Source organism: Rhinopithecus bieti, unplaced genomic scaffold, assembly GCF_001698545.2.
Source record: "Rhinopithecus bieti isolate Rb0 unplaced genomic scaffold, ASM169854v2 scaffold_71999, whole genome shotgun sequence".
NCBI classification, from domain to species: Eukaryota; Metazoa; Chordata; class Mammalia; order Primates; family Cercopithecidae; genus Rhinopithecus; species Rhinopithecus bieti.
The window spans coordinates 213,421-241,401 of record NW_016826903.1 but is presented as its reverse complement, the minus strand read 5'-3'; the positions used below and the strand labels follow the sequence as shown (position 1 = coordinate 241,401).

Below are 27,981 nucleotides of genomic sequence, written 5' to 3'. Positions count from 1 at the left end.
TCATCTTGAACTGTAGCTCCCATGATTCCTATGTGCTGTGGGAGGGACCCAGTGGGAGATAACTGAATCATGGGGGCAGTTTCCCCATACTGTTCTCATCATGGTAGTGAGTAAGTCTCACAAGATCTGATTTTATAAGGGGTTTTCCCTTTCTCTTGGCTCTCATTCTCTCTTGTGTGCTGCCATGTAAGACATGCCTTTTGCCTTCCACCATGATTGTGAGGCCTCCCCAGACACGTGGAACTGTAAGTCCATTAAACCTCTTTTTCTTTATAAATTACCTAGTCTTTAGTATGTCTTTATCAGCACCGTGAAAATGGTTTGTAAGGTTTGGAATCCAGAAAGAGGTCTCCATAGCTTTAAGAGACCAACCAAGAGGTCACTACCATATCAGAGGGATCCTCTTCCTCCTCTTAGTTATGAAATGAATTAACCCCACAGGGGAAGTTAGCAAGTATTATCACTACCTTCAGAGTGCCAAAAAGTACTGCAGCTAAACCTTTTAATTGTTCATGAGGTGGTGACCGACTGGGTATATTAACATCGGGTTCCTTGTATGGCTCAAGTCCACATCAGGAAGGAGCAAGGGAGAGCTCACCAAGGGGACAGCCATGCCAGCTGCCTTCTCTCTCTTTCCCCTGATCTGTATACCAGATGTGAAAATACTGCTTCTACTTTGCAATGGAGTGCCAAGGAAATATTGTGGGTCTCCCCACTGCACTAGAAGTCCCTAGGATGGAGGAAGAAACTTGCTTATCTCTCTACCCCTATGCTTAGGTCAGTGTCTGGCACATAGTGACAGCATGATTAATGCTTAGTGAACAAATGAATAGGCCTATGTTTCACTCCATTTTGAATCTACCAATTAAATATTCTTTCAGTTAATACTTCTTGAATTGAATTCAGTTATTAACAGAGATTAGGGGGCCCTTTCTGAAATGTTGGTTTAGGAGACCCAAAATTTTTAATTAAAGTACCAAGTCTCCTTCTATTTAGGCAGCACACAATCTTTGGCAAAATAATAATAATAATAATAATAATAATAATTCAGATCCAACCTAATCTAGATTGTAAAGATTCCTTTCTTAAGGTTGATGTCATTGAACTGTGACCTTCAGAGATTAGTCTGGCATTTTGAAGTTGGAGTCTCAGGTTCAACTAAGGTTCAGAGCAATCCAGTGAATAAAATCGACTAATAATTTTTCATGTGGACAAATTTCAAACATTCATGTAAAAATTATATGGTGTTTTCTTCAAATACAGCAGGAATACTAATGGAAAAGAAGGTGCAAACATCTCTCTCTCTCTCTCTCTCTCTCTCTCTCTCTCAATTCTGAAGCACTTAATTGGAATCTTGAATAACAATGATGACTTGGATATGGCTTTTGGAGCAGAGACAATGTCTAAGAATTGCTTCACCTGAACCTGAAATGTATCTGCATGTCTACTGCCCCAGACAGTTTTGAATATGCACATGGGACCTACTGAAGATTAGTGGAGCCAGGACCCAATCCAATGGGAAATCTGTTCTATTTCCCTCAAAATACTAATGCATTCTCCCAGAGTTATACTAATGCATAACTCCCAGGGAGTTAATAAGGCATTTCCTAAACTTCTTAATGATCTCCCAGTCACAAGGCCATTCTCTACACTGTTTGGTCTAAATTATCACATCGTCTTGCCGAGATGTGGCTGGTTCCTAGTGCAGACTGGCTTGGGGTGGAACTGGAAAGATGTCCGCATTTGTGTTTGTGGCCCAATTCAATGTTCTGCATCTTCCCCTACCCACTCTGTGCCACGTCCCGAGGCTGAGCCACCCTTCAGAAACCCCAGGACCACAGAAGAAAGTCATTCCCCTCTCTCTGCTTTCAGGAAAAGCTTGACATGTGAATTCACCTGACTGAATTTTCTGTTCTAAAATGTGTTCTTGTGGAATGAAAGTCTTTGTTCTCTCTAACTTGGGGTGGAGGGATGGAGAGAGATGTGTGTAGGTTGATGTGTGTACATGTATATATATATATGTCTACATGGCTAAGGAAGCCCTTGCCCCGTACCCTTCAAGCTCAACAAGTATATTCTAAGCACTTTGCAAAGGTAAAACAGTGCAGGGCAGTGACCCTCAACCTTCACTATACATTAGGATTACCGGGGAGGCTTTTGAAACACACCAATGCCTGGGCCTTACTCCAGCCCAGGCAACCGGACTGTCAGCCAAGGTTTAGAACCACTGGCACAGTGGAACATATCTGGGCGTTGGCATTAGCAGATGTGGGTTCAAATCTCAGCCTGATATTTACAAATGGCACAAACAAGGCGGTGATACTAATACTAATTACACTGTATTACAGAGCAGTAAAATGATCAGTAGGGCACCTTTCTCATAGCAGAGGCTCAGTAATTTTGGTTCCTTTACGCCAGTCTGTCAGACATTTGAGCTAGGTGCCAGAAATTACTCACACAAAAAAACCAAGTATCATGTTAATATCTGGCTCTATAAACAGATACTTTATTTTTAAAGAAAAAAAAAGTTCCCTAAAACTTCTTCCAGAGTAGTGATTTCTCACCTCTGGATACACATCAGAATCACTCTCAGAGTTAAAAAAAATAAAAAAGAAAGAAAAGAAAAAAGAAAGGAAAAGAAAAAGAAATGATACAGATGGATATTGGCTCTGCCCCAACGATTCTGATTTAATTTAACTGACCTAAAATAGGGCAGGCATCAGTATTTTTAAAAGCTTCTAATGTGAGTCCAGGATTGAAAAGATAGTATTCTAGAACAAGGATACACATACTATTGTGGAAAAAAAACAATAAATAAGTGGTCAAAAAATGGGTTTGCCTCCAGCTCTGCCACTGACAGTATGACCTTAGACACATCACATAAATTCTCCAGAATTGAAAATAGAGATAATAGTGTTTGGCTTAAAGAATAGTCATAAGGATGAAATGAGATAATGTAAGTGAAAGTGCTTTTTAAACCACAAAGCACTGCACAATTTTAGCTCATATCATTCTGGAGATGATGATGTCTTGGGTTAGCTGCATGATTAGTCTACAATCCTTTTGAGATTGTCCAGTACCTGGGGCTAGGAAGGAGGGCTTGGATATGGGAATACATAAGGACTTGTTAACTGTCACAAGACTTTGACCACTTTCTCCAAATGGCAAAAGAGAAGGTTTTCCTCTGGGTCAGGAATCCATTGAACTTCAAGGCAAATTGAAACAGAAAATTTCTTATCATCCGAAACAATTTATCTGATGGGTCATTAGTTGCTGAGACTGTATTTTTGCAATACAGTCTCCACTTTCCAAATTTGGCTTCCTCCTGATCCTCCAATACTCCCCCACTGACAGGTTTTGAGGTAGATTGGAATAGTACATCATTCTAATCACGCAGGTCCTGCGTATCAGGTTTAATTTAGCTACCTGTGCAGTATGATGCTGGGGTATTTTCAAACCTTTAGCCTCTGGCACTGCAAATCAGTGTGAATGTCAGCCAAGAAAAGTATTGAGATGTGAGTTAGCCTTGTGTCTACAAATACCACTCATTTCTGTAATAAGGAGAAAAAAAATGTTGCATTTAAACCCTACTTTGTGGCAGGTCTTAAAAATCAAGAAAGATGAATTGGGGAAGTTTTCTAAAAGCTGCTATGATTCCGTGCCCCTCCCCTCCCCCGCTCAGTTTTCAGACCCTCATTGTGGGCTGTAGCCATGTGTCATTCCAAGACAGTGGTTCTCAACCTTGGTCGCATCATTTGGGAACCCAGGAGAAATCAGAATCTCAGGCCCCACCTCAGACTTGCTGATTTAGAATCTGCATTTTTTTTTTTTTCATTTTTTTCTTGCTTTTTTTTTTTTTTCCTTGAGATGGAATCTCACTCTGTTGCCCAGGCTAGAGTTCAATGCCATGATCTCGGCTCACTGCAACCTCCACCTCCTAGCTTCAAGCAATTCTCATGCCTCAGCCTCCCAAGTAGCTGGGATTACAGGCATGCACCACCACACCCTGCTAATTTTTGTGGGTTTTTTTTAAGTAGAGACGGGATTATTTCTGTATTTTTAGTAGAGGCAGTGTTTCGCCATGTTGGCCAGGGAGGTCTGGAACCCCTGATTTCAAGTGATCCACCCGCCTTGGCCTCCCAAAGTGCTGAGATTACAGGCATAAGCCCAGCCTAGAATCTGAATTTTAACCTAGATTTCTCAGAAGTGATTCCAAAGCCCATTACAGGCACAAGCCGGCCTAGAATCTGAATTTTAACCTGGATTTCTCAGAGGTGATTCCAAAGCCCATTAAAGTTTGAGAAGCCCTGTTTGACAGAATCATCTCATCAAGGCCTCCCAAACCAATATGGCAGTTATTAAAACAGACTCAGCCTGGAGCCATTATGGGTCTAGGTCAGGACCATACAGTTAGTTCCTGACAAGCTGAGATGGGTCCCATAGGCCCCAGATCTGCTGGTTTCAAGAGCAGAGCACTTTCCACCTCACAACATTGGCCCTGATGTAGGGTTGCTTGAGTTTTGTTTAAACAATCATTGAGGACACAGTGTTCTCAATGATTTATTTTACATCTTCTACACAAAGCAGCTTCTCGAGGATTATTCTTAACAGATTAGCTGCAAATAGAAGTAAAAGAGAAAAGTTATAAGAGACACACTATCCAGAAAATGAAGATGATCAAAAAAAAATTCTACTGATAAGGACCTTGACAAGAAAGCTGGAGAAAGGCTTTAATCTGTGGATTTCTGGTAACCCTGGAAACCGGCACCCCTGTAGCACTGGGATAAAAATCCTCAAAGGACTGGGATGAAGATTAGTAACATAATTAGATAGAAGGCAGACAGAGCCCTTTGAGAAATAAATCAATACCCACACAGATGCAGAATACCAATATAATATAGGAACCTTCCCCCACCAGGTGATGCCCTGTGGTAAAACACTGTGGCCATGTCCTAGGTATACCAAACATCAGTGGCTTTGACAGATGATGTGGCCCTGCCATCTTGCACTTTTGTCCACCCGATCCAAACTCTAAAGCACCAGCAGTCCAGGCCGTGCCAGAGGCTGAAGGAGCAGCACTACATGAAGAAAGATCACTGGACTGGGTGTAGAGAAACTAATTAGGTAAGTGACTTAATCCCTCCGTCAGTTTCCGCATCCATAAAATCGGGGATAATAAACCTGCACTGCCTCCATCATAGGATTTTTGAGTATTAACTAGGTTAATCCATGTGAAAGTGCTTGGGAAATCATGAAGGCTGATGATAAATTATAACTAGTGTTACAATGACTAGTTTTTTCCTGACCATGCAGGCATAGACACCTGAGACCCAGATTCACAACTATCTTGCTGAAAAGTGGTACAGGGGCCAGGTGCGTGCCCCACACCTATAATCCCAGCACTTTGGAAGCCTGAGGTGGGCAGATCAGGAGTTCAAGACTAGCCTAGACAACATGGCAAAACCCCATCTCTACTAAAATACAAAAATCAGCCGGGTGTGGTGGCAGGCTCCTGTAATCCCAGCTACTCAGGAGGCTGAGGCATAAGAATAGCTTGAACCCAGGAGGCAGACGTTGCAGTGAGCCGAGATTATGCCACTGCACTCCAGCCTGGGGGATAGAGCAAGACTCTGGCTCAAACAAAAAAAAAAAGAAAGAAAGAAAAAGAAAAAGAAAAGTGGTAGAGTACTAGGCAGAAGCTACCAGCAGCTGGGCTGCTTGAATTTTGTCAAGTTGGGTGCTCATAAATGCAGGTTATCTAGAAGAGACTAGAAATAAACCAGGGAAGGGCCCCTAACAAAAGAGCTCCCCTATTGGCAAGCTGCATTGCCGCATGTTCCACCATTACGGTAGTATTTGCTTAGTTGAAGCATTGTCTTTGGAAAGATTTTAAATGCAAATTTTCCTAGGAAGAGTAACATATTGACTGGTTACCAGTCATTTATTCTGAGTTAGTCTATTCACAGATTCCTCAGGTAGTGCTCTTAAACAAGGAAATTAAACGGTAATTTCAATCGTGGGAAAAAGAGAAGATTTGGGACACTGAGACAGGACTTGAGAGGCAAATCTGGGTAGCGTAGTGAGTGGAATGCAAGAAAGCAGAGGAGGCACAGTTTCCAAACTCATAAGATGAACACTAAATAAAGGAGCAGTAAAAACTGCTGAACCAAACTCACTTACACTTTTTCTCGAGGTCTAAAAGGGGAAGAATTGGATCCTGTGCTCCTTTGCCTAATCCAAGTTCCCGTTTGCAGTGATTCTTTATCTTTTCCTCTAGGTAGCAGAGTTTAGCTTGATATTGCTCCAAGTAATAGAAAAACAAAGCTAATTTAATATTCTTGATTATTTCTCCTCATATATCACCAGTTATCCCAGACAAGTAGCTATCCGCAAGGCTCTCCTACTTGTGCTATTTTTTAAATCAAAAATTCTTTAAAGTGGGTTGGAAGGCTTTCATCCAATATAAATTACCTATTTTAAGAAAGAAGTACTCGATGTCCAGAAATGATTATCTTAAGGGGAAATGTTCTAGAACTCTCACTGGTATAACATGCTGCCTCAGTTTCCCCACAGTGATCAGTGTGGAGAGCAGAAAACAAGGCAATGAGGGTCAGCAAACACCAGATGGACAGTTCACACTACTCAGATGGACCCTAACAAGTTGTGTTTCCAAAGTCTGCACATTTGGTGAACCTTAAAGCCAGCCAGCTCATCCATGTCCCAGCTAGCACCGATCAGGGAACAAAACTGCCCAGGGTGTCCATGCAGTCCCACTTAATCCCACCCTTGCTCTGAATCCCTGTGCTCCTCAGTTCTGGTGGACTGTAGCCTTACTGGTCTTCCCTTTCATTTATGGCCCTGCTCTCACGCATTGTACTTGACCCCTGAATTTAGATCCCAAATGTGTTCCTCAAAACCCTTGACTCACTGCAGTAGGTTGGATTTACTTGCCACCGAATATTCTGATTGTCCTTTCTGTGAGGATTATAGAAGACTTCCCTGTATAACTCCAGAGTAGCTAAGGCTGACATGGCCAATGAAAAGTGAGAAGTGCCACTAGGAATCAGAGCATGGTTTGTCATCTCTTTTCCCCAGGTCTCAACGACAGGAAATGCTTCAGGAAGATACTGGCCCATCAGCCTGGGCTCAGAACAGAGATGTGGAACACAGTTGCAGCTGGGCCATGCTGGAAACAGGAGTGAGAAATAAACCTTTGTTGTTATAAACATTGAGATTTGGGAGTCTTATTTGTTACTATAGCATAACTGATTCACACATCCTTGAATTCTCACCACATACAGCAATTTCAAACAGGCTGCCAGGTTTGACTCCAGCCCCAACACACCTTCATCTTCAGAGAGGAAAGATAGGCCCAGGGAAAAGCATTGTCATTTTTGATGATTTCAGCACCTAGGTAGTGGTATGTCATATTCTGAGACCCCTGATTTCATCTTTCTGAGTTAAAACCTTTAACAAAATATCATCTCAGAATCTATAATCCTACTTGATACCGAGGTCACCTTTGAGTAAACTAAGCATTATCATATGGGAAGGCTGGGGTGGACTCTCATTACATGGATCTCTTTTAGACCTTATAAAAGGAAATCAACCACCTGGCCTTACCCAGGCCATCCTTCTACTCATTTAGGAAATTACCAAACTCAATCCAATACTACAAAATTGAATTTCCAAAAACCCAGCTATAATCATTAGAGGTGTTATTTTTCTATGTCAAATTTTCTTCATGTATGGATTTCATTTCTTCTCTTTATCACCTTCTCAACAATGGAAATAAGATTGCAAGATTGGAAGAACGCTGCTCTGGAGTCTGACAGCATAGGTTTAACTATGCCACATTCCCCCATTGTAACCATGGGCATGTTTTTAACTCTCTTTGGGCTTCCCCTCCTCATCTGCAAGTCTGGGATAACTACTCAGAGACCGCCAGTTGCTGTGGAGCGTGTCTGGCACAGAGTAAGTAGGCATCCCAGAATTGCTGGCCGCTCACTGTATCACATTTTCCAAGCCCAGATTTCCTCCTTATTGATAACAGATAAATTCCAGGGAGATCTATTTTCAGGAGGCATTGCCCCCATTAAGCTAACGTGTTAAAATTGTGTACATGTGTGTTTTTCCTCCTGTCCTTACCCTACTGCTCCAGGATGAGCATGGTCTCTTGAGGGTGGAGATCGTGATATACTCCCATTTGCCACTTAAATAGCTACCAAATGGCCTAGAGTGTAACAAATGTTCTATATATAGATATAAAAAACAACGACGACTGGGTGGACTCAAAATGGTGAGTCTTAGCAAGTAATTTACCACTACTGATCTTTTCCACTTTTGTTGTTGTTGTTGTTGTTTTTGGAGACAGAGTCTCTGTTTCCCCCAGGCTAGAGTGCAGTGGCGTGACCCCAGCTCACCGCAACCTTCGCCTCCCGGGTTCAAGTGATTCTCATGCTTCAGCCCCCCAAGTAGCTGGAATTACAGGCATGTGCCATAGTGCTTGGCTAATTTTTGTATTTTCAGGAAAGACGTGATTTCACCATGTTTGCTAGGCTGGTCTTGAACTCCTGACCTCAAGTGATCTGCCCACCGCGGCCTCCCAAAGTGCTGGGATTACAGGCATGAGCCACCGCACCCGGCCTTCATTCTACTTCTTTCACTTTAGTTCTCTTCCTGTTTGTACATCCTCATGGTGAGCATCAGATGAAGACAGTGGGAATGTGCGTGTGTGCGTGCATGCATGCACGTACGTGTGTGTATACAGAGCACCCTGAAGTCTTCAGAAGACGAGTCTTATGTCAAACAAAACATGTTTTTAAAATGTATTTTATTGAAACAATTCAAGAGGAGAAATCCTGCACCTCTGTGGCTAGTTATCGTTCATCCCTTTTTAACTTTGTCATGCCCTGAGGGGTTCAGCACTGAACAGACCCATTCTGCTGTACTGGCTGATTTTTATTGTGTTCAGGGTGTACACACTTTATTAGCAGGAGTTACAGCCACCCAGTGATTTAAATTATACATGAAATCTAATAAAAATTTTAAAAGGTAACCAACGTCCCTGCCTGTGTTAAGTTTTGGAAAGTGTGAAAAAGAAGCCTTTGGGTTTATTCTCGAACAGATCTGGGTCTTTGCCTTACCTGGCCTCCTTCATGCTTTCTCCCAAAGCTTGGGATTAGATCCGGAGGTACCTAGGGGATCTCAATCCAGAACTTGGTAAAAAAAAAAAAAAAAAAAAAAATTTATTACTGTCAGTCAAGCTCTCATTTTGAAGTGCTTTGAAAATATAGGGTAGTTCTCTCCCCAAAAGCACTTTCAGTAAATATAATAAAGTGCCAATGCTTTGCAAATTGTGTTCTGTTGTCACCTTCCTCAAAGTTCCTGGGATGGAAGGGTTAAAATGCTGATTAATTGGCTCTGCCTCAGATGGGTTGGATCAGAATTTCAGGGAGAAAGCTCAGGAATCAATATTGTTAATAAGCTCCCTAGGTAAATCTTCTATATACTAAATTGTGAGAATCACTGGTATATTTGTTAAGAAGGTGGGTTCTAGACACAGGTGGAGCCAAGTTTGAATTCTTACCAGCAGATTACTTAACTTCTAGACCTCAACACCCACACATCTGAAAAGTTACCTTGTAATTTGTTGGAAAGATAAAGTGAAACGAGATTATGCATGTAAAGCAGTGCTTCTCAAACTCTGTGTGCATAGAAATCACCTGGGGATCTTATTAAAATGTACATTCTGATGCAGTGGATGTGAATTGGGGCCTGAGATTCTTATTTCTTGTAGCAAGCTCCCTAGTACAACCAATGCTGCTGGTCCTCTATCCACACTTTGAACAATTAGCAAGCCTACAGTAAGTTTTAATAATTATTGGCTGTTCCACAGAGAGTGTGCAGTGATTTTTATGAAACCTTCATCATCCATCAGAATTACATGTGGTGCTTTGAAAAATGCAGATGCCAAGTCAGGTGTGCTGGCACATCTGAGGTGGGAGGATCACTTAAACCCAGAAGCTCAAGACCAGCCTGGGCAACATAGCAAGACCCCGTCTCTTAAAAAATTTTAAATGAAAAAAATGCAGATGCCTGAACTCCTGTCTCTGAAGATGCTGATTTGGTATCTTCTCGGTGGAGCCCAGGAATCTATGTTTTTAAAGTGCTACAAGTGATCCAGGATGGATAGATGTAAAGTAATAAGTATCTCGGGTAAAACTTATTTTGCAGCCACTGAGAGAGTGTCCAAATGTCCCCCCAGTACAAAACTCTTATTCACCATAATGCCAGTCTAAAACGCACTATCTGAGTCATGGCCATCCAAAGAGGAGATAAAAAATTTTTGCCTTAGACCCCAGGCTGTTCTGGAGCCTCTAGCAATTCTAGGGCCAGTCTCCATTGGCCTCTATCCTTTACTGTGCAAAGGAAGAATGGGTTATAAGAGGCAAACACCATGGGAGATCCAACTCCATAACTTACTAGCTACGGTATCTTGGGCACGACTTTAATTTCCTGTATCTCAGGTACCTCATCTATAAAATGGGGATAATATCGAAGTCACCTTCCTCATAAACACATTGTGAGAATAAAATGAATACCCTATAACCTTGCTGCTCAAAGTGTGGTCCGTGGACCATCAGTATCAGCATTGCCTGAGAGCTTGCTTGACATGGCAAATCACAGATCTACTGAATAAGAATCTGCATTTTAACAAGACACCCTCCCCACAGTGATTCCTATGCAAAGTTTGCAAAACAACACTTTATGGTATTAAAAAATTATGAGGAAGGGTTATAAGATAAAACAGTCCTTGTTCTTTAAGATCTCACAATCTTGTTAAGAAGGGGCAAGCTTTATATTACATGTAAACAATTAGAGAGGGCTACAAAGCCCACAAAATCAAGTGCTGAATAGTGTCTACACTTTTCCAGACAACAGAGCAATTTAAAAAACAATAGCAGCAACCACATTATTTGATTATCTTCCTAGGTCTGATTATAATAATCAGTGCTCTCCAAATGTTCTCACAATCAAGAAACAAAGAATGATAATACATTGAAGTGGAATTAAAGGATGGTGTTGTTCAAAACCAGAGTCAATTGTTTTGGGCACAGCTTCTGAACTTCCTGGCAAATCACCTGGACATCTGTGACAATGCAGATTCTGAAACTCCCGGAAGATGTCCATGCTGCTAGTCCACAATCAGTACTTTAAGGAGTAAGGGTTGGGGATTCAGGCTGCCCAGGGCCTCTACCAGCAGCCATATTTACCAGGAATAAATATGCCAGTACACCTTAACCCATCTGTGGCACAATGGATGGAAAGAGCTACCCTAACTCATCCCATTTATACTGGAACCAGAAAGTGTTGTTTCTGCACCTGAGGACATCTTTAGTGCCTGATACACAGGGGGATGAGAGGGAGACAGCTGCCTTAGCTGTGCTTATATATAGCACCACTTACCGGTGATATATGTCAGCCAACACTGCTGAGGAAACAAGGGAAATTGCTGTTGGATATATGGTTCTACCGCCTGAGAAGCCTGTCAGTGTAAACTTTTCTGTTTCTCTAGAACCTGTGTAGTTGTTTTCATTTACGTGTCTCTCCTTGGAGAAGAACCTTGTGAGTGCACAGTTTCTGGGAGCTACACAATGTTCTCCCTCTGGCACCTGCTTTACATATAGATGTATAACAACTGTGTCAGCTCACCCTTCCCTGAACTCCCCAAGTAATTGGTTTCATGTCACTTTGCCTTGGTATAGCATTCCTACTCCCCAGATTCATGGGACTGTATGTTTGATGGGTCAGGTAGTGCTGTACCACCTCCTTCTACCTAGACTCATGATAAAAAACTTTATCAAGACATTTATCTCCAAGGAAAGAATATGCTTAATAAATATTACCAAGAAAGCCTGAGCAGGCTCAATATTCAAATATTCATTCACATAACTATGTTCTTATTGAAAAAATAAAAAACTACAAGGGAAAGATGAATAAATTTGCATTAAAATTTACCTTCTTTTGGCAAAACACCAAAATAAGATGAAAAGACAAATGCTAAACTGAAAAAAATGGCAATTTAAACAAAGATTTAATACAGAAAGAACAAGTCAGTACAGGAAATAATTGCAACAAAAAAGTGGACAAAGAATATAATCTAGGAATTCACACAAATGATATATATAAATGGTCAAGAAATATATACAGAAAAATATTCAAATAACCCTAAAATGTAAATATTTGCCTATCAGACTACTAAAGATGAAAAGTATTGGCAAAGTTGATAGGTTTTGTCAATACTTTTTCATCTTTAGTAATCTGATAGGCAAATATTCTGAGTTGGGTCAATAGTGCTCTGTTGATGGGAACATAGATGGTCGAATATGTCAAATATGTCTTTAATATCCATACCCTTGGTGTCAGTAATCCCACTCCTAAAAACCTATCCTAAAAAGATAACTACACTGGAAGATGAATACTCATTATTTCATCCAACACATATTTGTTGAGCTCTTATATTAGATTAGGAGTTAGGGATATTCTTTACTGGGCCAAGAACAAAATAAGCAAGGAAGCATTCATTATAGTCAAGGGAGACAAATGACAAAAAGCGTGTGTATGTGTGTGGTGGGGAGGTGTGTGGTGGGGAGGTGTGTGGGTGGGTGGGTGCGTAGTGGTGGTAGTGTTGGTGGTGAGAATGGTCAGGGCAAGAGAAGATGGAATGTCCTGCTCCTACAGGGTGATTAGGAAAGGGCTCTCTGTTAAGGACACATTTGAGAAAAGACTTTAAGGAACCAAGGAAACAAGACATAGAGATACCCATGAGGAGATGATTCCAAGTGAGGGAACAACAGGTGCAGATATGGGAGCATGTTGGTGTGTCTAAGGATCAGCAAGGAGGCCAGTGAGACTGGAGCAGAGTGAGGGAGGGTGGAAACTGAAGCAGGTTGGATGGGGCTGAGGGACAGTTCTCTGAGATAATGCAGGGCATTGTCAGCCATAGTAAGACCGTGAAGTTTACTTTCAATGAGACAGGCAGAACTGGAGAGCCTTGAGCAGAGCGGTGATGAGCGATGACTTGAATTTGCAAAGACCCTCTGACTTCTTGGTAAGCAGAAAAGCCACTTGGGAAGCCATGATAATCGAGATAAGATACGACAAGGGAGAGGACAGTGGAGGTGGCTGAAAGTGGTTGAGTTCTAGATATGTTTTGAAGATAGAGCCATCAGGATTTCCTCACCATACGGATGTGTGTTGTAAAAGAAAGGAGTCAAGGATGATTCTGAGATTTGCAGCTGGTTAGTATTATATTTTTTAAGATGGGGAAGCCCAAGGAAGAGAATTCGGGTGAGGTAGACTTAGAAAAATCAAGGGCTTTCCACTTGTCAAGTTTGAGATGTGTCTTAGACATGTAAGTAGAGATGTTAGGCAAGCAGTTGGGTTATGAATCTGGAGTTCAGGGAAAGGCCTATGCTAGAGATTTATATGTGGGAGTAGAGTGCTGGGATTTAGTCCTGAGTCTAGACGAGATCACCTAAGGAACAAATGTAGGTAAGGAAAAGACTACCGTGGGAACCCCACGGTAGTCCAAGATTTGGAGGTCAGGAAGATGAGGAGAAACGGGCAAAAGGGACTGAAGAGCAGTGGCCAACAAAATAGGAGAGCCTCCTAGAGAGTGGTGACCTGGAAGGCAAACGAATTCCAACAAGTAATGATCAGTGTGTCGAGTGCTGTTCACAGGTCAAGGGAGATGAAGTTAGAGGACAAACCAAGGGCTTGACAACATGGAGGTCATGGTGACCTTGGCAAGAACTATGTGTGGAGGAATGTGGACAAAACCTGATGGAGTGGGTTTAGGAGAAGCAAGAAAAGATGATGCAAGGCTGGAAAGAATAAACAACTCAGTCAAGCATTCCAGGTGTCTAAGGAAACAAGAAAATGGGCTGGAGTTGGAGGCTGAGTGACATCAAAGAAGTTTTGTTTTGTTTTGTTTTGTTTTTTTAAAGATGTAGTCTCCTTCTGTCGCCCAGGCTGGAATGCAGTGGCGCAATCTCGGCTCACTGCAATCTTCGCCTCCTGGAGTTAAGCAATTCTCCTGCCTCAGCCTCCCAAGTAGCTGGAATTACAGGCACGCACAACCACACCCTGCTAATTTTTGTGGCTTTTTTTAGTAGAGACGGGATTTCACCATGTTGGCCAGGCTGCTCTCAAATTCCTGGCCTCAAGTGATCTGCTCGCCTCAGCCTCCCAAAGTGTGGGGATTACAGGTGCGAGCCACCATGCCCAGCCCAAAGAAGATGTTTTAATGAGATGGCAGATTATATCATATTTGTTTGCTAAAGAAATCGTATAGCAGAGAGAAAAAAATGGCAAAGGAAAAACAAGGACAACTGTTTGATTAAGGGAGACAGGATGGGATCCAATCAATAGAAGAGAAGATACCTTGGAAAGAAGCAAACACAAAGAATTTATTATACAATTATTTATAGTGGTAAAAAACCTGAAAATTAATAAAAAGTTTATCAGTAGGTACTGGGTTAGTAATTTAAGGGTTCTAAGTCCAACAGAACAAAACGCAATCATTAAAATTGCTAGTGAAGATTCTATATTTATTTACATGGTAATGCATGCACAATAAAAAGCAAAACGAAACAAAATAAAAGCTAGCATAGTCAAATCCTGACTAAAAATGATTAAAAGTGCTTTATCTACATAAGACTTGAAGATAGTTTCAGCTTTCTTCTTTATGATATTCCATATTATTTTTTACAATAGACACATATAACATGCTTAAAACTCTTTTCTCTCCTTAGAGCCACTGCCTAAGACAGGCGGTGGCTTTCGCTGAAGCTCTGTTAGAGGCTTTGAATGGTGACTTAATATCAAGCCCTTTCAAGACTTCCTTCTTAACCCATCTACCACTCCCCACAAACAGCAATACAAATCCCAACTCTGCCACGTATTAGCTGCTTGCTTTCGAGTAATGTATTTAACCTTCACAAGCCTGTTCCTTTACCTGTAAAATAATGATTTGAAAAATCTGCCTCAGAAGACTGCTGTGTGGATCAAGGAAGACAATGTAGGTAAAGTGCCTAGCACAGTGCCTGGCACTGAATACTGAATACCAGGCTGTTGTTATGTGGGTGTGCTACCCTTGTGCACGACACATTTTGAGTGGATGACAGTGGGGGACCCTGCTCTTGCCAGTAGCAATGCAGCTGCCTTTGCTTTTTCCTATTTCTGGTGATGCTGGTCTTCTCTTGTCTGATGCAGGGGAATTTGTGAGAATAGGAAAAGAAAAAATTTCTGAGTCTTCTCACTTGCCCACAGATACTCCAAAATTTGGCTAATCCGCCCCCTAGTGGCAGACATTATAATTTCTGCCACTTTTTTTCCAACTGGAATTGCAAGAAAATACCCATAAAGGATTCATCTGAGGTATTTGCTGCATCTGCTACTACTGGCCTTGTCACTACCATGTAAAGGCAGGACAGAGCCTAAACTGGCTCATTGCTTGCTTCCTTATGTTAAGGCTTTGAATGTCTTTCTTAAAATGCAAACATGCGCCTAGGAACAGTAGTCTAACTGAATCCTTCAGCCTGAACTAGCTAGCCTGAGGGATGAGACACAGAGTAGATGAGGGTCAGGAGAGGCCATGACAGGCTAGCCATAAAGGTGAGTCATCGGGGGGCTCGTGGCTATCTCAGGGGTGAAGAGCAGAAGGCACAGGTGGCAAAAATGCTTCCCCTGCTCCCTAAAAAATCATAAATGTTTATCTAGGAGTCATACCTTAGAATAGAGGAAGATGTCATAAAACTAGAACATAGCTTTTTTTGTTTTTTTGAGACAGGGTCTCAAAAAGTTGGAGTGCAGTGGTGTGATCACGGCTCACTTCAGCCTCTACCTCCAGGGCTCCAGTGATCTTCTCCTGTCTCAGCCTCTTGAGTAATTGGGACCACAGGCACACGCCACCACACTCAGCTAATTTTTTTTTTATTATTATTGTTAGTAGAGATAAGGTTTCACTATGTTGCCCAGGCTGGTCTCAAACTCCTGAGCTCAAGTGATCTGCCTGCCTTGGCCTCCAGAAGTGCTGGGATTATAGATGTGAGCTACTGTGCTTGGCCTGGAACATACTGTTCTTGAAGGAAAGGAAGGCAAAACTTCCTAGCCCAAAAGGTGACTCTTTTTTAACATGTTAGTATGCATTTGTGCTGACAAAAACACCCTTAGATTTTGAGCCAAAAGACCAGGGATTGAGTGCTCCTCTTGTGGTTGACAAGATGAGTAATAACAGGCAAGCTATTTAGCCTTTCTGAGCCTTTCTGAGCATGAATTTTGTCATCTGTAGAATGGGCATGATGGTGATGATTCTGCTGTCAGCGAAATATTCATGGTTTTGTTTATTATTAGGTCTTCCTGAGAATGGCATGCTGTGACTAAGGTTGAAGGCGAAAGAGGGCCATTTACTGAAAAGGTACTGACCTGGGCCTGGTGGCTTGATGACATTAGATTGTGAAGTCCTTAGCTCTTTAATAAAGCTGAGGAGACAAGGTGCAGGATGCATAGATCCCTATCAGAGAGCTTGGGGGAAATCCCAAAGTGAAATCCCAATAGTGAAGTCTTAGGAGCAAAGATGGGAGGGGAGAGAAAAAGAAAGTGGGGAAGAGGTAGGGGCAGAATAGAAGCTTGAAACTTGGTAAATATTACTGGAGATGAGATTTCAACTAATGGAAGTAGGATAAAGGCTTTATCTAATGGAGAAAGGTCAACATGAGCCCAAATGTGGAACCCACAGACATGGTGTCAGGGAGATGCAACATGCTGGAGGGGACTCCGGGAGCTCCAGAAAAGGTGATTCTGTAACGCGTGGTGCATGAGTGAAATGGTGATAAGACCATATGCAACTGATCTGACTTCAAAATTGGGTCATCAGGTGCCACTCAACAGGAACAAGTCAAGTAAAAGAGGGTATACCAGGCACACTCTTATAGCCAAAGTTTAATCACACCAGACATATAGGGGAAAAGGCCTCTCTACTAGCCAATGAATTAAAGCCCAGAATTATTTTTTAAGCTAGATCATAGTACAATAATCAGAATATGGATCTGAAAAATAGTCTATTATTTGTGAGTACATACATTCTTTCATTTGTTCATCAGATATTTATTGAGGACTCCCTATTGTTCTAGCCCCGTAGAGATGCGGTTTCCTCCAAGGTAGAAGGTGTGATTTAAGTTTAGCAGAGGAAGTTCAGGATACAGACAGATCACAGCTGGCTAGAAGAGAAACACATATAGTATAAAGCATTATTCACACAAGAACTCAGTAAATATTTATTGAGTGATATGTTTTGTCTCTGCATCCCCACCCAAATCTCACCTCGAATTATAATCCCCACGTGTTGAGGGTAGGACCTGCAATCCCCACGTGTCGAAGGAGGGATGTGAGTGAATCATGGGGGCAGTTTTTCCCATGCTGTGCTCGTGATAGTGAGTGAGTTATCACAAGATCTGATGGTTTTATAAATGTTTGGAAGTTCCTCCTTTGTGCTTCTCTCTCTCTTCTGCCACCCATGTAAGACTTGCCTGCTTCCCCTTCCACCATGATTATAAGTTTCCTGAGGCCTCCCCAGCCATGCAGACTGTGAATCAATTAAACCTCTTTTCCTTATAAATTACTCCATCTTGGGTATTTCTTTAGAACAGTGCAAAATAAAGGAATAATACATTGAATGATTGGGGTGGAGTCAAATACAGTGGGATGAGCAGAAAGGAATGGGAATGGTATGTACTTTACTGTTAGAAATGTCTGGATAAAAACTCCAGCTCTGTCACTTGAGCCAAGTAATACCAGGCTACTTAAGGACTCAATAAAATGGTAGACATTAAAATTCGTAAGACAACATTAGCCTTGAAAGATTGGGAGGTTTTAGATCTGCAGAAATGAAGGGAAGGGCATTTTTATCTCACTACTTATCAGTGCATACTTAGCTTGATGCTCTCAGGAATCATCCTTTCATAGAGAAGCTCACATTATAAGCCAGCAGCACAGCAGGCATGCTAGGAAGATGTGGGCAACATTTGGAGTCACACAACAGTAATTCCACACTAATAAGAAGCAAATATTCCCACCTACTTTGCCCATTCAAAATATTATGATTTTATACTGCAAAATCCTGAGTTGGGAGTTATATGAACAAATGGAGTTGTTTCAAATACTTCACAATCCTTGCACTAGCTTCAGGAGGAAGTGTTAGGAGTTAACTGTGTTCCCCAGGAAACCATATGTTGAAATCTCAAGCCCCAGGACCTCTGTATGTGACTTTGTTTGGAAATAGGATCACTGCAGATATAATTAAAGATGAGATTATACTAGAGTAGAGTGGGCCCCAAACCCAGTATGACTGGTGTCCTTAGAAAAAGGGGAAATTTGGACACATACACACACACACACACACACACACACACACACGGAGAACACCATCTGAAGCTGAAGGCAGATATTGAGATGACACATCTACAAGTCAAGGAATACCAGAAGCTAGGAAGCTTAGAACAGACCCTTCCCTAATATCTTAAGAGGGAGTATGGTCCTGCCAACAGACAGTTTGGTCTCATATTCTAGCCTCCAGAATTGTGAGATAATTAATATCTGGTGTTTAAGTCACTCAGTTTGCAGGACTTTGTTATGGCAGCCATAGCAAACTATTAAAGGAAGTCTTTACAGTTTTTAAGAAAGGAGAGAGAGATTGTTTGGGGTAGAAATAAGATACCCTGCCCAAGGAGGGAAAAGCAAAAATGCAAGGAGACAGCTGAAGAGAACTACCCCCAGAGTGTCTGAGGCCGGAGCAGATGTGTAGATAATACTGAGAGGGAGGAAGCTGAAAAGACAAAATTTCCTTTGAACAACAATACATCATAGTGACCCTAAGAGATAAGATCTGTACCTAGGAGACTGATACTGAGGGGTCTGTTATAATGCAGTCAGAAAACTAAGCTTGTGGTTAGGAAATATCACCAATTCACCTGTTGATTCCAAAATGTCTAGTACAGCATCGAGCTTATTTACCTCATAGAAGGTTTTGTGTAAAACAGTGTTTCTCAAACTTTAATGTGTATACAAATTGCCTGCACATCTAGTTAAAACACAGATTCTGATTCAGCAGGTTTGGGGAGAAGCCTCAGAGTCTGCATTCCTAACAAGCTCCTAGGTGATGCCAACACTGCTGGTCCTTGGACTACCCTTTGGGTAGCAAGGGTATAGGTTACAGTTATGTTCACAGGTAAATGAAAATAATGTTGGACAAAGAGAATGCTAAGTAAACAGAATTGATTGATGTTCTTGTTCTCTGTAACCTGGATTAGTTCAAGTGACTGAAATGGCAGTAACAAAGAAATGGTGGTGTGGCAGTGACCCACCCTGAGTCCGGACTGGTGGCCAAATCATAGGAGGATCTTTTATAGTTATTTATGTTTCTATGTAAGATATTTACAAATTTTCTATTTGATCTTTACAACGCAAAATTTTTAAATGTAATCTTTACAACTACTCTGAGATAAGGTAGGTATTAATATTTCTGGCACACATGGTGCCTAATAAATGTTTGGTATTTTTATCCCTATTTTATAAATAGAGATTGAGCTTCAGATGTTAACTGTTGGTCAAGTAGATGTTCAAACACACATCTTCAAAACTCTTCCTCAACCTACCCAAGCCTCCTCAATAGCTATGTACTTTTTTGGGTTATATATGATTTCCTCTTTTTTTCTTTTTATCTAGACTTCCCTCTCTCTCTTTAAGCATGAAACTCAAACCCTACAAACTTATTTCTTAACAGGTATTAGTATTTTTGATATGCAGCATATTAGCAATGTGCTGGGAAAGATTTAAAAGATAGAACAGAACCAGTGAATTTCCCTATTATCTCCTCTTGTTTCTTACTGTCTTTAAGCAAGTGGCTCAATTCCTTGGCTCAACCCCTACCCCATACCTTTAAAAAATATTTACAGCTTTTAAAAGTTTTTCTCAGCCCATCCTTCCTCTCCGGCCTGGCACTCTTAATGTCACTCCTGGTAGTGGCTCTAAATTATTCTATTGAGGCACTGTCACTTGTTAAGCTCCTGTGGTGTGTATATTATGGAGAAAGGGGGCAGTTAGCAGATGATCAGATGGAAGTTCTTTGATTACTTTTGTTCTTGCAGAGATCCCCGTTTTTTCTGGCTTTTATATATAAGAATTATTGAGGGTTCCTCCCCACTTAAATATAATTTACTTATACTGGATGTGGATAAAGATGAAACAGTGAAACCCTTGCCACCAGAGAAACATCTTAAACTGTTCCAATCCTAAATGGCTTCAGTTGCATTTTGAAGAGTGGCAGCAGTAACACAGAAACCAGTGACACTAATGTTATTACTGCTGAGGACAATTCTCCCTCTTGATCACTGGTTATTGATGTTCATTCTCAATAGGTTAACAATACTAGAAACTAAATATACATACCTCTTCCTAGGCCTAAACTCTACAAAAAAAAACTGAATTAAAAATCAAACCAGGCCAGGTGTGGTGGCTCATACCTGTCATCACAGCACTTTGGGAGGCCAAGGTGGGAGGATCACTTGAGTCCAGGAGTTGAAACCAATGTGGGCAACAAAGCAACAGCCCACCTCTACCAAAAAAAAAATCAAATTCAAAACACCAATAAACACATTTAAGAGTTTGGGTGTTTTTCCCTCTCTTGTATTCTAAAATGAATATATTAAAATAAAAGCCAAAAAAGATAACATTTATTGCACATGTTGTGCCAGACATTGTTTTAAGAGCTTTAAACCTCACAAGAACCTTTTGAGTACTTTTACTTCATCTCTTTAAGAGATGAGGAAACAGACTTTTAAAGAAGTCCAGTAACTAGCACAAAGTCACAGAGTTAGCCAGAAATTTAAATCCAACTGGAAGAACTCTATGTAACATTTTTATTTTTCAGACAGAGTCTCACTCAGTTGCCCAAACTTTACTTTCTGCAGTGGCACAATCACAGCTCACTGCCGCCTTGACCTCCTCGGCTCAAGCTATCCTCCCACCTCAGTCTTCCAAATAGCTGGGACTATAGGTGCGCACCACCATACCCGGCTAATTTTTAAATATTTTTGTAGAGATTGAGTCTCCCTATGTTTCCCAGGTTGGTCTCAAACTCCTGGGCTCAAGCAATCTTTCTGCCTCAGCCTTCCAAAGTGCTGGGATTATAGGTGTGAGCCACTGCGCTCAGCCAAGATCTTAAACATTATTCTATACTATCTCCCAAGACATCCAAATTTGTTTGTCTATAAGAATTTAAATAAAAATCTACAGTCCTTCTTAACTTGCAAAAAAAAAAGAAATTTCCATTCAAAGCAGCTTCAGTAAAAGATTGAATGGCTGCTACCAGTTTGCTACACAATAGGCAGGCATACTGACCTCAGGGATGGCTAGATCCAGGGACTTGAACACTATCCGAATTTTCTCTCTGTGCTCCTTGCTGCCACACTCATTCTTTCAGACCAGCTTGTGGGGGACCACTTGGGAAAGCTCCAGGTTTACATCCTAACATGAGACCAGAGAGGAAAATATTTGTCTCTGCTGTCTCCAGTGCCAATTCCTGTGAAAGACTCTGATTGCCCCAATTAGGTCATGCACCCAAACCTCTGTTGGTCACAATGGCAATGGAAACAAGAACTGCAATTTGTCCAGTCTGGGTCACATGCCTACCTGTGGCCTAGAGGTCTGGGTCTGTACCAGAGGAGGAGAGAAAGGTGCTGGACAGAAAAAAAATAAAATAACTGCTAAACTACCTAGTATGTGTATACCCCTCTAGAGTTTACAAAGTGCTCTCATATGATTCATGCCTTTTGAGTCTCACAATCACGCTATAGAGAGGGGAGATGAGGTATTACTAAGAAATAGCGGTGGATTAAGATGGCTACAAATTCTTTGTCACTGCCTCCATTGAAAGACGGAGTTCATTTCCCTGTCACTTGAATCTGGGCTGGCTCCATGTTACTTAACCCATAAAATGTGGTACAACTTACTACAACTCATTCTCTGCCTCACCGTTTAAAGGACTTGCAGTTTCCACTTTCTTTCTCTGCGAATGATCACTCTTAAGATGCTGCCTCTCCAAACCAGCCAACATGGAGTAAAATGTCCAATCTACGTAGAGATGCCCACATGAGTGGATACTCCAGTCAACAGTCCCAGCTGAGCTCTCAGCTGCCAGCCAACATCAACTGCCAGTCATAATAAGTGACCCATGTTGGACATTTTAGGGTGGTTTGGTTGGCAGCAATTGATAGAGGTCCCATGGCTAGAAAGTATCTGTGGTAATGCTAAGCCAGATGCTCTGACTCTAAGCCCACTAGGGTTTTGATTCCTCACTGCCTTCTATTAAAAACAGAACAAGCCTCGATTCAAAATCTCCAAGTGTAGAATTTCTGCCCAGGATGCAGGTTGAGGAAGTGAAGCATATAATTTGTTCATCTATTCAGCTTTGTTCATTTATGCCAGGCAACTGAACAAAGTGCACTCCTCGTTCTCAAGGAACTTAGAATGTAATCAATAGAGAGCCCTATAAACAGCTCATTTCGGCTCAAGCCTGTAATCCCAGCACTCTGGGAGGCCGAGACGGGCGGATCACGAGGTCAGGAGATCGAGACCATCCTGGCTAACACGGTGAAACCCCATCTCTACTAAAAAATACAAAAAACTAGCCGGGCGAGGTGGCGGGCGCCTGTGGTCCCAGCTACTCGGGAGGCTGAGGCAGGAGAATGGCGTAAACCCGGAGGGCGGAGCTTGCAGTGAGCTGAGATCCGGCCACTGCACTCCAGCCCGGGCGACAGAGCGAGACTCGGTCTCAAAAAAAAAAAAAACCGCTCATTTCAATAAGAACTCCTAAGTGCCATGGGGCAGCATGTGCAGGAACCCATGTCCAGGCCCTAAACCTAGCCCAAGGCATGAAATAATATGCACATGTTTTATTGGGTGTGGAAGAGTATCTCTGTGTCTGTATGGAGGATGCCGAAAAATGTTTAAAATGAATACAATTATTCTTCAAGATAAATGTGACAGGAAATGGGGAGAGACGCTGAGAAAAACTCTAATATTTGGAAGGGAAATGTGAATTCTAGTCCTGGTTCACCCTTGACTTAAATGTGCCCTTGGCCAAGTTGCTGAACCTCTCTGTAACTCAGTATCCTGATCTGTAAATCTGAGATGGAATCACATTATTTCTTCTTGTACTTGACAGTTCCTTCCTCCAACTCCATCCCTTTAAGTTTTGGTGTTCCTCAGAGTTTGGTTCTTTGCTCATTGCTCTTCTCACTCTGCAAATTCTCCCTAAGTGATCTCATCCATTCTGCTGGCTTTTGTTATTACTCATATAACAAGGAAATCCCTTTATGCTTAGCCTAGTTCTTTCTGTGGGGTATCTACCAATGTATTCACCTGCTTATAGTACATCACTGGATGTTCTACAGGCACATGAAGTTCAATATACACAGAGCTTGGCTCATCACCTTGCCCACTTAACTCCCATTTTTGATTTCTCCCTTTACAATCAAGAATCAACACTGCTACCCAAGCTAGTGGCCTATGAAATTAACTTCACTTTCCCTTTTCTCTCAATCTCACATGCAATTGTTTGTCAAGTACTGCTAATTTTGTGTCCTAAGTTTCTGAAATGCATCCTTTGTCTAGATATCTCATAAACAGCTCAAATTCAAAATATTCAAAGTGTAACTCATTATTTCTCCCTCCTGGTTCTCTTCCTGTGTGTTCCAGGAGGATGGTATCACTATCTACGCAGGTGCTAGGTATCTGGGACTTGGGCATCACCCTTGTTTTCTCCTCTTTTGCCTCCCATAACCAGGTAACTACCAATTCCTGATGTCTGGCTTCCTATTCAATCTACCCACTTCTCTCCATTCTCACTGCTATTCTCTTTCACTTCCTGCAGTAGTATCTGGCCTTCTGTCTTCACTCCCTCTGACCTTTTCTCCACAGTGCAGCCAGATCTGATCGTGTCAGCAACTTCCCATCCCCATCCCCCATTTTTAATCCTTCGATTCCTGATATGTTTAACCCCCATGACCCAGACTGCAAAATCTAGTACAGGCATCATAATCCATTCACCCTTGTCTCCCCTGCACCTAACATAATGTACTCCACACATAACAGATACTCAATAAATATTAACCTGTGCTCATCACCTGATTATTGGTTATTTACAGCAGATAAATCCGTGAAGTGCTCTCCGCGTGTTGGACCGCTGGAGGCACAGGGTAACATAAAGGCTCATTGTTGTTATGAGCTGGAGGCCTTAAATGAAAGCTACAAGACATCAACTGCACCTAATAGTACCAATGAATTACTTAGTCAGTACAGAAAAGGATGCATATCCCAAGATACCTTCACGATGGGGCCTTAAAACAAAAGTCACCCTCATAGCTCTGCACTCTTTTTAAGACAGGCTTTGGCTTTGTCGCCCAGGCTGGAGTGCAGTATTGGCGAGATCTGGGCTCACTGCAACCTCCGCCTCCTGGGTTCAAGCGATTCTCCTGCCTCAGCCTCCCGAGTAGCTAGGATTACAGGTGCCCACCACCACGCCTGGCTACTTTTTGTTGTTGTTGTATTTCTTGTAAAGATGAGGTTTCACCATGTTTTTTTGTTTTTTTGAGACGGAGTCTGTCGCCCAGGCTGGAGTGCAGTGGCACGATCTCGGCTCGCTGCAACCTCTGCCTCCTGGGTTCATGCCATTCTCCTGCTCCAGCCTCCCCGAGGTAGCATGGACTACAGGGCGCCTGCCAACCAGCACGGCTAATTTTTTTTTTTTTTTTTTTTTTTTTTTTTTTTTTTTTTTGGCATTTTTAGCAGAACAGGGGTTTTCACCCGTTGTTAGCCAGGATGTCCTCCCGATCTTTGACCTTGTTGATCCCGCCTGGCCTCCGGGCCTCCCAAAAGTGCTGGGGGACTACAGGCGTGAGCCACCACGCCCAGCCTTCACCATGTTTTTAAAAGGACTTGGTCTTGAACTCTTGGGTTCAAGTGATCCCCCCCAGCCTCGGCCTCCCAAAGTGCTGGGATTACAGGCGTGAGCCACCGAGCGCGGCCCAGAGGGGAAAACGTCAAAGCCCGACAGGTGTGACAAATAATGGGCCCCTACGCAAGCTAGGACTGGCGCGTGCCTGTGCGCGTGCGTGGGGCGCGGGGTTTTAACACCGCGCGGCCTTCCAGGCTGCCCCCGAGGAAGGCGGGACCGGGCCTACTCCCGCGGTTTGGTCCCGCCATTGGCGGGCGGTTTGAATGACGGAAGTGACGGCGGCTCGGCGATGGCTCTCCCGCAGGCGCAGAAACGACTGCTGGGCAGCTGATGGGCAGGGGCTTACCAGGCCGGCTTGCTCTGAGCCGCGGCTACTGTGTCCAGGCTCCGGGTTCTCAGGTAAGTGACTGACGCGCCGGCTTCCCAGTCGCCCCGTAGGAGCGCGGCTCCCCGAGGCCCAGGAGGTGGGATTGTGCTCCGAAGGAAGGGGATCCCAGGAAGGCGCCTTGTTGCGAACGCAGGTACGGCCCGCGTTTCTCAGGCTCCGCAGGCCGTGGGCCCTGCCCGCGGTCGGGCTGGCGGCTGTAAGGAGTGTCCGGCCCAGACCCGGCAGCTCAGTGCGAGAGGCTTTGCGCGCTCTCCTGGGGTCAGGTCGCGCGAGCTTCCCCCGCAGCCTCTCCTGTCCCGGCGCTTCCGTGCCGGGGGAGGGGCGCTTCCCCCAGATCACCCGCGGCCATGGCCTGCCACCTGGTAGCTGTTAAGAGCCTTGCCTGGAATCGTTTCATGCAGAAAGCGCGCTCTCTTTTGGTGTCTGCCACATTAATCTCTCAGTTATTCAATCCTGTCACAAACTCAGCTTTTAAAACAATGGTGTACTTTTGAGTCCTTAATACTTAGAGTGTATTTGAAGACTTCACGCTAAGTCACGTCGGAACGAACCTGTTGGGGAAGATGTTATTATTCCCTTTATACAGTTTAAGAAAACGAGAACAAAGCGACTTAAATGACTTGGCTAGTATCTTCCTGCTAATAAGTGGCAGTGTTGGGTCTTGAACCCAGATCTTCCATGTTTAATGTTAATTTTGTGATTACTATGTACCAGGAGCCATTTAATCCTCAGGACGACATCTTGCAATATAAATAGTATCATCTTCAATATTGGATAGTAATAAAATGTAGAATTTAAAAATCCGTGTTACTAAGAATAAATAATTAATAAACAAGTAAATGGGGCAGCAGGGAAAACTTCCTCACAGCAGGACTCAAAACTTCCTTACAGCAGGACTCCGATTGATAATTGTAGAAGGAATAATGGAAATAATACTATTTGGTAAACATCACAGTAGTTGTTTCAGACAACAGTCATCAGTGGATACTAAAGTCATTGGGCAAAAGTATGATGAAAAGCATGTTTCTGTAGCCTCCACTCTGTCTTCATGAGATACTTATAAAGGAAAAGTATAAGTATCTCATGATACAGAGGAGAAACGTGGTGGACATCATCTTAACCAAGTGACCAAAATTCAGCATCGTTTACCTCTTGATAGCAGTGCACTGAGAAAGGTGCCTAATCAATTCTGTGGTGTTCTTCCCAAAAAATACATAACCTCAGTTTAATCATAGAAGATTAGACAAATCTAACTGGAGGGACATTCAACAAAGTACTTGGCCAGTATTTTCAAAAATGACAGGCTCTTAAAGACAAACTGAGAAACTATCCCAGATTAAGGGAGACATAACAACGTTGGCATTATGAGAATGTAACTCGCATATCTTAATCCCCTGCATTCTGAAATCTCCATTTGCACTGAGGCCATGCTTCCCATGGGCTGCTCCTAGCCACTGACAGTGGCAGGCCTGTTCCTGAGGATCTCCCACAGGTCTTGCTGAACCTTTCTTATACTGCATGGCTAAGAGGGGTCTACCCATTGTTACTTCCCTCCGTTCAGTGTCAGACTTACATTGAAGTCTGAAAATATTTGCAGGTTTACTGCCATCTTAGCATCTGCTTTTTAGATGACCCACAGTTATACAGCAACAAATGCACTGTGTTATCCTTAGATTGGCTCCTGGTCCAGAAAATAGACATTAGTGTGATAATTGACAAAAATTGAATACTGTGAAAAATATTGTGCCAGTGTTAATATTCAGATGTTGAAAGGGCAAATGGGAATTCTAAGCCTGAAATTTCCAAATAAAAGTTTTAAAATTTAAAATTATACACAAGAGGAAACAGTTATTCTATCGCGTTGTAGGAGCTTAAAATAATAAATGTATATATGTTTTCGATAATCCTCTGAGATGAAGTAATGAATACTTAAAATCTGAAATATTAGGGTTTTTTCCTTGTGTATTAAAGTATAAGAATAAAACACACAAATCTAGGTATACCATTTGAGGAATTTTTACATACGTATACACGTGTGTAAACCATCATACAGATCAAAATATAGAATATTTTCAGTACCCCAGCAAGCTTCTTTGTGCCATCTCCGAGTCAGTAACCTCCAGTAAGGCAACTTTATTTTTACCTCTCATGGATTAGTTCTGCTTGTTTTTGAACTTTATATAAATCAATTTTATTGTACTCTTGTGTCTGGCTTTTTAAAAATTCAGTGATATTATGTCTGTGAGATTCATCAGGAATTAGTCTTAATTATTTAAATATGCGCGAATTCTCAGACCTTCAGACAAAATAATAAAGATACATTGTGAGGATTAATCTTGTTCCTTTTTCTTCTTTGTTAAATTCTTTTCTGGCCGGGCGCGGTGGCTCAAGCCTGTAATCCCAGCACTTTGGGAGGCCGAGACGGGTGGATCACTAGGTCAGGAGATCGAGACCATCCTGGCTAACACGGTGAAACCCCGTCTCTACTAAAAAATACAAAAAAAAAACTAGCCGG

At 42.3% G+C, this 27,981-nt stretch overlaps 1 protein-coding gene and 1 long non-coding RNA gene across 3 annotated transcripts in view; one reads left to right on the top strand and one right to left on the bottom strand.

The window, feature by feature from the left end:
* Positions 1 to 6,195: 6,195 nt before the first annotated feature.
* LOC108523169 (uncharacterized) lies at positions 6,196 to 24,562 on the bottom strand. 2 transcript variants are annotated; one of them, XR_001883740.1, is made up of 6 exons: positions 24,249 to 24,562; positions 21,463 to 21,588; positions 17,148 to 17,285; positions 9,147 to 9,218; positions 6,929 to 7,186; positions 6,196 to 6,301 (listed from the first exon to the last, which is right to left on the bottom strand). It is a non-coding gene; the product is annotated as an uncharacterized LOC108523169 (long non-coding RNA). The 2 variants fall into 2 exon arrangements; XR_001883739.1 differs by lacking the exon at positions 24,249 to 24,562 and having other exon boundaries at positions 21,463 to 21,640.
* Positions 24,563 to 25,194: 632 nt separating this feature from the next.
* The window catches only part of CEP295 (centrosomal protein 295), a 74,862-nt gene continuing 72,075 nt past the window's right edge, over positions 25,195 to 27,981 (top strand). Inside the window, 1 exon segment of the mRNA XM_017863687.1 lies at positions 25,195 to 25,477. Within this exon segment, the coding sequence (XP_017719176.1) occupies positions 25,342 to 25,477 (136 nt within the window). The 5' untranslated portion in view covers positions 25,195 to 25,341.